The sequence below is a fragment of the Etheostoma spectabile genome, chromosome 9 (assembly GCF_008692095.1).
Source record: "Etheostoma spectabile isolate EspeVRDwgs_2016 chromosome 9, UIUC_Espe_1.0, whole genome shotgun sequence".
Lineage (NCBI taxonomy): Eukaryota > Metazoa > Chordata > Actinopteri > Perciformes > Percidae > Etheostoma > Etheostoma spectabile.
In genome coordinates, this window is record NC_045741.1 from 11,215,954 (window position 1) to 11,227,068 (window position 11,115).

At 41.1% G+C, this 11,115-nt stretch overlaps 1 protein-coding gene across 1 annotated transcript; it reads left to right on the plus strand.

Moving 5' to 3' along the window:
- The first annotated feature begins 3,337 nt into the window (after nucleotides 1-3,337).
- ccdc17 (coiled-coil domain containing 17) lies at nucleotides 3,338-10,340 on the plus strand. The gene is made up of 14 exons (XM_032526215.1): nucleotides 3,338-3,728; nucleotides 4,894-5,022; nucleotides 5,372-5,440; nucleotides 5,754-5,877; nucleotides 6,053-6,191; nucleotides 6,583-6,690; nucleotides 6,861-6,991; nucleotides 7,298-7,420; nucleotides 8,277-8,458; nucleotides 8,497-8,606; nucleotides 8,811-9,020; nucleotides 9,470-9,629; nucleotides 10,006-10,092; nucleotides 10,218-10,340. The coding sequence occupies exons 1-14, from the start codon at nucleotides 3,531-3,533 to the stop codon at nucleotides 10,338-10,340; spliced, it is 1,893 nt and encodes a 630-aa protein (XP_032382106.1). The 5' UTR covers nucleotides 3,338-3,530.
- The last annotated feature ends 775 nt before the right edge of the window (nucleotides 10,341-11,115 follow it).

The following is an 11,115-nucleotide window of genomic DNA, read 5'->3' on the forward strand; positions in this document are numbered from 1 at the left end:
ACGAAGGAGCCGGCTGTCGCCTGACCCGAGGTGACAAATGGAGGTTCTACGGAATCCTGGTGGCACAGAGGGCTGGCACCAACGCCATTTCCCTTTCAGAGAATTGAACCCAATACATCACATGCCATCTCATTGTCTCTCTTCATGATCTTTCTAAATTGTAACACAGACATCAGTTTTCAGGGATTTTTTTCAGCTGCCCACTTGTTACATCACACATCTCTTCACACCGATAAAACTCCAAATCCTCCAATTCAGGGACGTATATAGCATCCCGTATTGTATATATCTACAGATTTATTTCTTCAGACGAGAAACGGCCTCTATGTCTTTCTAGGTTACAGTAGCAAACAGACAGCCACACACACTGTAGCAGTGAAGCTTTTCTGGACTACTGGGATAGCATGATACTGCACAGAGATTCAGAAGTATAGATGGTTATGTAATTAATACTCCTCCTCCTATGCAGATACAGTAGGCAAGCCTAGAAATCCTGGCCTCAGCTGTAACTGTAGCCCCGAAATGACTGACACAGCTCATATGTACGGTGTCATTTTAATCACTCTGGCTCCTATATGTTCCCATTTAGACCAGCAGCTCTTAACTCAGCATAAGCTTTGGCATACTGTAAAACAGCCATCCAATGTGATATACAGTGAAACCAAACCACCTATATAGCCACGCAGCATGCAGAAAATCTGTCTCTCTCTCCATCTCACCCACACACAAATATATAACATAGAGCCCAAATAAAACCTGTTTACCTGCTATCCCATTATTCACAGTTCTGGCAAGGACAGGTGACTGGTAAAGCCAAGACAGACAGAGAAAAGTGGTGATGGGCTTCTCTTACCAACAAATCCCCCTTCTTCAGGAATCCTTTCCTCTCCCTTCAGCCGGCTTCTTCCAGTGCTCCGGCTTTCATCTCTCAAGTAAAGAGAGCAGGAGGAAGACAGCCAAGGACTTTAAATAATTAGCATGCCTCTTGCTCTTGTGTTTTCTCTCCGTCTCCTCCAGATTTCTCCACAGTCTCCGGGGGGAAGCAGGAGCATCAGTGATACACTGCCGCGCGCTCCGCTGCAGGAGGCTGAACGTCAATCACACAGGTAACCTAGGGAACCGCTGGGTCCGCCTCCCCCCTCCCAGCCAACGCTGATTGGTCGGCAGACGGGCAACGAGAAGTCCTCGCAGATTCACAGATGGTATACTGAGAGCTGTGGTGGGATCATGTACAGAGCCAAACAAACAGTAGTGGATTGCGGTACTTGTGAACTCTTTCGCTCTCCTCTCTCTGACTTCAGAGCCTACTGCTTTATTTTACAGTTGCTTAGCAACAAACCGACATGTGTGAGTGTGTGTTGCAGAGCAGGAGGAGAGATGTGGGAGAGATAAAAGAGTTCAAGTCCTCAACTCGCTCTCTCTCTTTCTTTCTTTCTCTCTGTCAGAGGTGCGGATGGATGTTGAATATTTCAGCTCTCAGCAGCAGCAGTATTATTATTATAGAGGCTGTTGTTGCTTCAGGGCAGCCTGATATAAGCAGTTAAATGCAAAACTGAGATTAAGTTATTAGGCTTAGCCTTGGTATGAAGGGGGTGATTAAGACTAATGGAACAAATTAGTGTATTTAAAAAGGGAAACTCTCCATTTAATCTTCAATTGTGGTGCACAAAATCCTTCCATCCTGAATGGAAGAGTTTATAGCGCAAAATGTGAATAGTTGAATACTTCTCTTAGTTTACGGTTTAAAGGGATAGTCCAACCAAAGTCAGGGTTTTTTGTATGAAACAGACTTCACAGCAGTAAACGATTAAGTGTTTGTAGCTGCACAAAATGTCCACACAAACTTCTCAAGCCATTCTTGAAACAACATCCACATCTCCGCAGGCTCACCATGTACGATACAGTAAAAAAATGTGTAAATGTCTAAATCAGTACTTCCCTTCTAATTCTTACCCACAATCCTGCCAAGCGCTTGTGCAGACAGATGGATTGGTTGGCACAGGTTAGAGTGCATGCCTCATGCACTTTTACTTGTCAGACCGGCTCTATCCTGACTCAATAATTAGATTAAAAAATTTACATATCAAGTACATCTTGAGAGTTTGTTCAGTAGATAATTCTGGGATGAATGCAACACTACTAATGAAATACGACACATGGTATTAAAATCATAGACTAAAATCTGTGGTTACTGCAGTCCTGAAGTTGCCACAACCTTCGGTGTAACAGTAAAAGCTGATACATCCAGCTGTCAGCAGGGGAAACCTAAATGAAGAGAATTTTCATTGATGTATTCGGTGAAACAGTAGTGTGTATGAAGTGTGTATATGGAGTTCAACCCAAAATATGTTACTGATATTTGTGAGTGTTCTTTTCAACACAAGCTGACCGAATATGAGCAGAAGTACATGACTACAACTGAGTTGAATTTGCCTGAAGTAGAAAACAGACCCACACTGTTAAATACCGCTACAGTTTGTTTACAGCTGAAATCCAAAATTGGAGTGTCACATTTACACGTTGCGATGTAGATGAGCTGATTGCGTCATACTTTTGTGACTTGAGAGAGACTCCGGTTTTGCCTTTGAGATTGTAACACATCTATAAGGAGTCTCTATGAAGCAGGTGGATGTGAGAAAATCCTCTCAAAGGAACTGACCTGCTGAGAGCTGTCCTTGTAGAGTCCTGTTCTAAAACCTGTACAGCCAGACTTTGCATTACACTGTCGTGATATGTGAACGCAGAAGGCTACAGCATGTGGATAACACACTGACTCTGGTGAGTTTTGTCATTCAAGTATTGTTGTCTTTTTTTGTTGTGACTGTGAGCGTGACTGTACTCACTGAGGTCACGTCCATTTACTGTTGTTGCTTTGGAGCCAGACTTCCCCTACACATCTGCAGTCAGCCTCTCAGAGTGCCCACCCGAGGGTGAGAAGAAAACATCAGGCAGTCTGAAAATAATAATAATAAAAAAAGGGCCTGTCATGAATATTCAACTAGTAGAAGAAAAAGTGTTAGCTTAATGTGGTTGGAGAGGAAAGTGCAGAAACTGAGAGCTTTTTTCTGTTTTCTTCAGACAGGATCCCCAGTTTCACCGTTAAGACAGGCATTATTTGGGTTGGAAAGACTTCACTTTTGACACATTCATATGCAATATAAAATGAGATAACTCATAAAACAGGCAGGGACAATTGGTGGTATGTTTAGAAGAACTCATGGTGGCATGGAGACAGTTACCAACATACAAGCCTTGGTAGTTAAGGAACAAATCAAACATGTTTTACAGCTTTTAAGTAAACCGACCGTTCATTTCAATTTCCTTTCGAATACTACGAGGTAGTTTGTGTACTTATTTGGAGAATACTCTTTGCAACAATTTCTTTTAGGGGGACCTGATATTGTTTTGTGTATTATTTCTACACTATTTCAGTTTAAGGTTAGGCTATTTGTTTAATATTTAAACAACTTTATTTGAGCTTTTTTATTTTTATTTAACCCCCCCACGATAAACACCAGCTCTGAAACCAGATGGACAGGGAATTGGTCTGCGGAGAATGTAACATGGTGTTTCGCTCCGCTGGGCTGCTTGAGAAACACAAAGCACTGTTCTGCATTGGAAGCGAGGTAAGACACCGTCGGGTGCAAAGACACAGCTCTGAACATCTCCTAAGAGACAGACCTGGACGTGGGGACCCTAAACAGACAAGAACCCCTGATCTCATTCAGGTGAGTAAATCAAACTGAAGGAGAGCAACGTCTGAGCAGGTGGATTAGGTAAAAGACTGAAAGTAAAGAGACAATTTATGCGATTAAAGTGGAAGGGTTAATTCAGCTATAATATCTTTACACTGGTTACCTGTTAGTTTTCATGTTGATTTTAAAATCCTTTCACTGGTTTATAAGGCACTACTACACAGCCTAGCACCAGGCTAAATCTCACAAATGCTTTTATTTTATGAGCCAGGAAGGCTCTTCAGATCCTCCAACTCTTCTCTTTTAGTTGTTCCACAAAGCAGAACTAAAACGTGTGGTGATGCTGCTTTCAGCTACTACGCACCCAGATGTTGGAACAGCCTGCCTGAGGATCTGAAAGGAGCTGGAAATTAAAAAAAAAACTTTAAACGGAGACTAAAATACAATAGTATACTACAATTTTACTAACTTATTATTTTAAGTTATTTTAAGTGTTTATATTTGTTTTAACATGTTAGAACTTCTATGGTTTCAGTGTATGACAGTTATTGTCTTAATTATTTTATAATTAAAGAATTCATAGTTTTAAATTATGCTTGATATTGTTTTAAACATGTAATTTCTTTTTAAATATATGTTATTCATTCCTATTTATCTTAACGTGCATCGTCTCTAAATCCATTTATTTATCTCTAATCCATTTACATTTTCTCTTATTATTCCTTTTTCTCGTCTAATGTTTTTCAGTCACTGTTCAGCAATTTGCATTTTGTCTTGTTTGAAAGGGGCAATATAAATAAAGATGGCTTGATAAAAGAAATTGCTACATTCTGTATATTTAAAGATCTCATGATTCTTACAGGAGATGCACATGGAACTGTATTATGTATATTTGTTAAAGACTTTATAACATGAAGACAGGAACTTCCCATAATGTTAAGAGTTGTGTTTGTGGGGTCTCCTTGCCATGTTCATAGGTAAAAAAAACACTTGGGAAAAAAAAAATTCAATACAATGTTTATGCACTAGAGCTAACTAAAGACATACATTGACTACACAGTGTTGGCAGTACAAATGATTGCAGACCGTTTTTTGCGCAGTATTGGATGCTGGTGTATTGGCCTGCATGGATGTACAGATGTAATTGAAGAAACAAATTCAGTGGGAAAACGCTGTATGTGTCTTTGTGTGTGTACAGCTGAGAGGTCAACGGAGGAACATCACCAGGCGGACGGATGTTGACGCCAAACCAGCGCCAGCGAGAGCAGAGGACAGACCAGCGACCAGTCAGACAGAGAGTGCTGCTCTGCAAGATCTCACACATGAGGTACAACTGGACCTCTTCACCAGCCAACCAGCCTTCATCTCTACTGCATTTAAACAATATAAACATCTAAAACACCATGACAAAACCCAGCGGGCCGTAATTGTTTGACCTAAGATTCATAAGAACCCAATAGGGATGAAAGTGTCAGGGCACCATTTTGTAGTATACATGTTCATTATACTGAGCACTGCAGGTGCATATCATTGTGTCAGTCAACACAATTGGAAGAGCAACTTAAAAAAGGTAGTAAGCAGTCTATGAGTATCATAAACTAATTATTATCAAAGATACATTTTAAGCGTAAATATTAATGTGGAATACAAAACCATTTCTCTTTTCTGACTTTCAGTTTCACAAGTTGAGGATGTCCATTGAAGAAAATCTGCCAAAATGGTCAAAAAGGACCTCAGATACTGAGGTGGGCACTAGGTTTCTTTTTTTTTCTTTTGCGGTCTTTTCTTTTCACCGCGTACTCATCTAGCCTTTCATTTTAGAGTACCTTGGCAGCACTTTAAAGGATGGTGTGCACATTTCTTCTATAGTGTTAAATCTCTTTGTAATAAGTCATCAGCCAGTGGTGTCAGAATGCGTTGCAGGTCATTCTGTGAAGACGGCTACAAGATGAGAGTACAAAAAGTCACGTGAATCATTTTTGCTCTAGGGTGTAACATGTTTAAGAACCAAAGCTGTGCGTGAATCCATTCATTTAAAAACATGGTCTTATGTCATAGTCAAGTGGGCGTCAGCTGGGTCACAGTGAAAGACTGAAGGAGATGAGGGAAATGGCGATGCTCCACGAGCGCCAGCTGACCCTGATACATGCTCACAACCAGAAGCTGGAGCAGCAGAGAGATGGTGAGAGAAAGATACGATAAACTGCTTGAGACCATGAAAGCCAAATAATTCTTCAGCCTTTGTGTAAGCTTTACACTCAATGTTGATGTCAAAGATTGCTCTAAGACTGTATGTGTGTGTGTGTGTGTGTGTGTGTGTGTGTGTGTGTGTGTGTGTGTGTGTGTGTGTGTGTCAGAGCTGGCCTATCAGGTGAGTGTCCTGTCTGAGCAGAGCAACACAACTCACCTGGAGAGTCTGTTGATGGAGCTCAGAGAGCAGGAGGAAAGAAACGAGGACACGCTGCAACAACTCGCTGAACATCTCCGTGCATTACAGTACGGTATATGTACATGAATATGTGTATATGTGTATTGATGTTAGCGTAATTACCCATGAATACAACAAAGAGTTTTTTTCCATATACAGTATTTATTTGTATACGTCAGCTATAGAATTCAAAAATACATGACTGCTCCTGCAGTGCTTTGCCTCTAAGATGAATATTTAGTGAAACGTGTTTTGTTTTTTTCTTCTAGCTAAAGGATGACTCAGATTCAGAGCATCAATTATGTATTTCATTAAGCCTGGGTAGCTCCTCATTGCAACATTTGTGGTAGAATAAATTATATTTCCTATTGTTTGGTGGATTATTGCTAGGAAACTTTCCACAAATTCCACAATATGTTCTAATTTAGATGATATACTGTGTTTTTGTTTTCTTTTTAGTGTACAAGAGGTCTCTGTACCCACAGATCAGCCATACCCACGCAAGAATAATCATGAAAGCTACAAGCTTATTTCTTCGCCAGATGGCCCTCTTTCAACCCAGATAAAGTATGCACATTCATCCCTCAAGAGGCATTTATATAAAAACAAAAGCAGATTTTCTTCTCCCATTTGTCTGGTTGACACTTAGAAAATCAGTTTATTTCCATGTACATATGAATATTATTATTGTATAGCTGCCTAGTTATACAAGGGTAAATCCTATCTCTTTGTTGCAGAGCCCTGTGGCAGGCATACATTCAGTCAGGTGGGTCAGATCCAGCCATTGAGGCACAAATGATTGCCCTGCAGGCAAAAGCCCAAAGTCTGGAGGAAAACCAACCAGCGACCGGCAAGGCCAAAAAGAAGAGTAAGAGTGATGAACTGAAAACATGTAGCACCCGTCACTGTATAACTCTGTCAACACAGCTGTGGTCAGTGGAGAAAACGAATGTCCTCCACAAAGTACACGGTTTAAATTTGGGTCCAACATTTCTTTTACCGTGATCAGTTTTGGCATGTTGACTGCAAAACACACAGCCGAAATTGGAGTACTGTCTAGCGTCAGCAAAAATTCTTCTTCTTGGTAGGCCTACACACTCCAGACGTATGGCATACAATTGAAGGTACATTACCTTTTGGCCCTGAGCCACATCACTGTTGTCCTCGTCTCCAGGGGTGGAGCCTCGTCAGCGGGGTGTGAGCTGGGAGCTGCTGGCTGTGGAGCAGGAGAACCAGAGGCTGGAGGAGGAGATCCTCAGGATCCAGCTGGTCAGAGAGCGACACCATAACAGTGACGGTTGGAAAGTTCCCACAAATAAAAGCACTTTTATATTTACTGTGAAAAACGACTGTTAGCTGTATGTAACGAGCTCAAATTAACTACAGTCCAAACACCAATCTGTGTTAACAAAATAATTAGTAGTTCTAATCAAACCACCCTGACATTTTAGGTCTACAGATTCATTTAAAGTGCTCATATTATACTCACTCCTTGATGTTCATAATGGTATTTAGAGATTATATCAGAATAGGTTAACGGTTCAATAAAAAAAAGAGCATATTTTTGATGTACTACACATTGCTGCAGCTCCTCTTTTCACCCTTTGTGTTGAGCTCTCTGTTTTAGCCAGAGAGTGAGGCATCTCACTTCTATAGCGTCTTTGTTGGGAATCGCACATGCGCAGTAGCTAGGTAAAGACTACTAGCCAGTCAGAAGTAGAGTATGAGGGCGTGCCACGCTAGTACCTAGGTGAGCATTATAATGCGTGTTACAAAGTTACACACATTTGTCACTGAAGTAAAGGCTAGACTAAAATAGAGCTGTTTGGAGCGGTTTGTGAACAGTGTTTTCTGTTAGAGACTTTTTCCCTTTGTACATCTATAACGTGCACAAAAAAGATATATAACAATAAAAGGAAAGGGGAAAAGCCAAAAAGCTTAATATGAGCACTTTAAGGAATTAGAAATGAAGCACAGAAACCTCCTACAACCTCTTAATCATTTATTCTTACACCGTGAGTTGTGATACATGAATTTATTTTGTCTAGGAATGTTGTGATTATTATGTATTGTGCAATATAATGCACTGCTGACCTGTATTGACAACAAAATAAGGGTGGGTGTCTTGTTGTGTGTGTGTGTCTGCTCTCCAGCAGTAGTGAGGACTGAGCTTGAGCAGATTCAGAAAGAGAACCTTCTACGGTTAGCCGGTTTACAGGCAGCGATGGAGAGAAGCAAAGAAGCTCCCAGGCCCGGGCGACAGCCTTCTCCACCTCCCCTTCAACCCAAGAATCTCATTCATACACCTCTTTCACTGGTACACCAATACAGTTGTAGTTAAAAAGTAACTTGAAAGTGTCGTCTGTGACATAGATCCTGATGCTGTACCTCTGTGTCTCTCCGCTCCAGGCCAGCTCCCTCCCCTCTCCACTGGGAACATGCATGTTCAGGGACTCGTTGGGTCCCGCCCCCTACGACCCTGCGTCAGTTATATTCATTATCAATTTTGAATTTAGACACTGAGCTCTCATTGTGCAGTTACTTATATATTTAAATCCTCTCAAATAGCCCATAGTCACAGTTAAGTAATAATGTGTGTGCAAATCACATTAAATCATCTACAGATTTGTCCATGTTTTAGCCCACTTACCTTTTCTTGAATGAAATTGAGTCCTCTGGTGTTTCAGAGCTGGTTTTGTGGTTTTCTACGACCTGGTGCTGGGAGTTGATGTCTCCCAGAAGGCACTGCGCCTAGTGGCAGCTCTCTACTCGGAAGGGGAGGAGGTGGGACCACCAACTCCGCTGCCCCCAGTCCAGTGCCTGCCAGGACCGTCCCTGCCTTACGCCCACACCCCTGGGAACTACGCCCTCCTGTTGGCCAAGCAGCCTGTACCTAGGTAGGAGCAATGCCTTGAGAAGAGCTGTGTTTATTATTATATACAGCAGATGTGGCTCAAAAAGTCTGAGGACAAGACTTAAAAACTGGAATTGGTAAATAAGAGAGGTAAAAAAAAATAAAAAAAAAATCTACGCAAAACACTACCCAAACTCTCTTGCATGCCTCCTGTGGCCTAAGCTCAAGCATAGAGACAACCTGGCTCATAAAAGGAAATCAGTACACTATTACGTCAAGGGGTAGAAACATTCAAGTGATTGCTCTTGAGGTGGACAAGTTGGGTCTCTGTAAATTATAGGACGGGGTCTAGACCCACTCTATCTGTAAAGCGTTCTGAGATAACATCTGTTGTAATAAATTGAATGACGAAGTGAGATTTCATTTCCTGAGAAGAAAGAATCCAACCACCCACATTATCACAAAAAAAAAGAAAAAACATATCTAAAAAATGTACATGAACCTTTCCCTCTGTAGGATCCAGCCATCGACCGCCCTCTCTCTAGTGGTGGAGGTGCAGGCAGCAAGAGATGTGGATGTTGAAGACCAGGAGGTCGTCAAACTGGCATCCTGCGGTTGGACACGAGTGGAACTCTTTGACCAATACAACCAGGTAGAAGAATGTACAGTTATACAGTAAAAAGGGAGATGACAGAAAGTGAGGCCTAGCCTCCAATTTTCAAGATGATGCAGCTCAGTTGATATGTTGGTTATTATTTAAACAACAAAAAAAGCAAAAAAAAAAAATAGTTTAAAGGCTTTGAGCCTAGGTAACTTTACAGTTCAAAATGTCTTCTGTGTCTACAGAGGTAATTGATACATTGAATGCATCATCTGGCAGCTTATCATTAAGATATCAGATTATCGTGCAATTCTAAAATCACAATCTGCCATTTTTGCACAGTTTAACCATGTGTCATTGACACGTTATCAGATCCTCTGGTTTATTGTAAATATAACATGCTTAATCTTTTTCTCTTCACCAACAGTTCCGTAGTGGCCACTGGAGGGTTCCAGTGCGCAGTCTTCCTATCAGACCTTCCTTAAGCCTTGCCCAGCTTAACTCACTACACCAGGTATAAAGACACCATGTTTTGGGAAAACATCAGTAGGCAGTAGTTGCTACATAAATTAGATGTTCCACTCAGGCAGAAGTTTAGAGTAAATTACTCACCTGACTGCATGTTTCTGTAAACCTAAGGTTGGCCACTTGGAACTGTGTGTACGATTGGTCAACGGACGAGATGGAGATGTTCAGACTCTGGCAAAGCCTGACCCGACAAGCACCAGTCACTATAAACACCCAGCTGTGGTAGGATGTTAAACATGCTAATTGGAGTGTAATAATTATTGCAATGGATTTGTTATCAGCAGTGTTTGATTTAAGTTGCTTTAAAACGTCATTAGTTTCAGGTACTAGTTACTTCATCCAAAAAGTGACTAAATTAGATACTTTTATAATTTGTAACTAACTAGTTGCTTCAGAAAGCAACTGGTACATTACTTTCAAGTAAATGTTTTCAATGCACAAATGTAACCCCACCTCCACCCTTCTATAATGGAACTGAAAATGAAATGGACACTGAATACATTAACAGAACCAATGTACACACAAACTATTCCCATGTTGCTTTTTGACAAAGACTAGCCTCCAATCAAATGCCATGTACGTAGATATGTCTAGTGGATCGATAGAAATAACATGTTTTGGAACTTTTGATATTTATTGACCCTCAACAGGCCACAACTGGGCAACATTAAATGCTTGTTAAGCACTATAGCAATATATGTATATATATACACAGTATACAGTCTGGCCTGATGTTTAAACATGCGTGTGATAGTGAGGGAGAAGTGAGAGAGTGACAGCGATTAGATTCGGAGAGAGTAGTCACTCTGGAGTCATAGTGCCCGTTTTCTGACCACGGTGGAAACTCTTTAGCAGGAAAACCTTTGTTTCTCTCCCCGCCGATTTAATAACGCCGTACCCGTCTCTCGTTGAAACGTGTCCGACTGTGCGTGCTTATAAACACCTGCCCAACTCTACCTCTGATTGGCATACCATGGAATTTCACTCAACCTCAGCATTTATGCGCTCT

Bases quoted from the DNA above. Each gene is read 5' to 3' on its own strand.
- ccdc17 (XM_032526215.1), top strand. From the start codon at position 3,531: ATGGACAGGGAATTGGTCTGCGGAGAATGTAACATGGTGTTTCGCTCC. The intron at 5,023-5,371 runs GTACAACTGGAC...TCTGACTTTCAG, and splicing joins TGCAAGATCTCACACATGAG to TTTCACAAGTTGAGGATGTC. The intron at 7,421-8,276 runs GTTGGAAAGTTC...TCTGCTCTCCAG, and splicing joins GCGACACCATAACAGTGACG to CAGTAGTGAGGACTGAGCTT.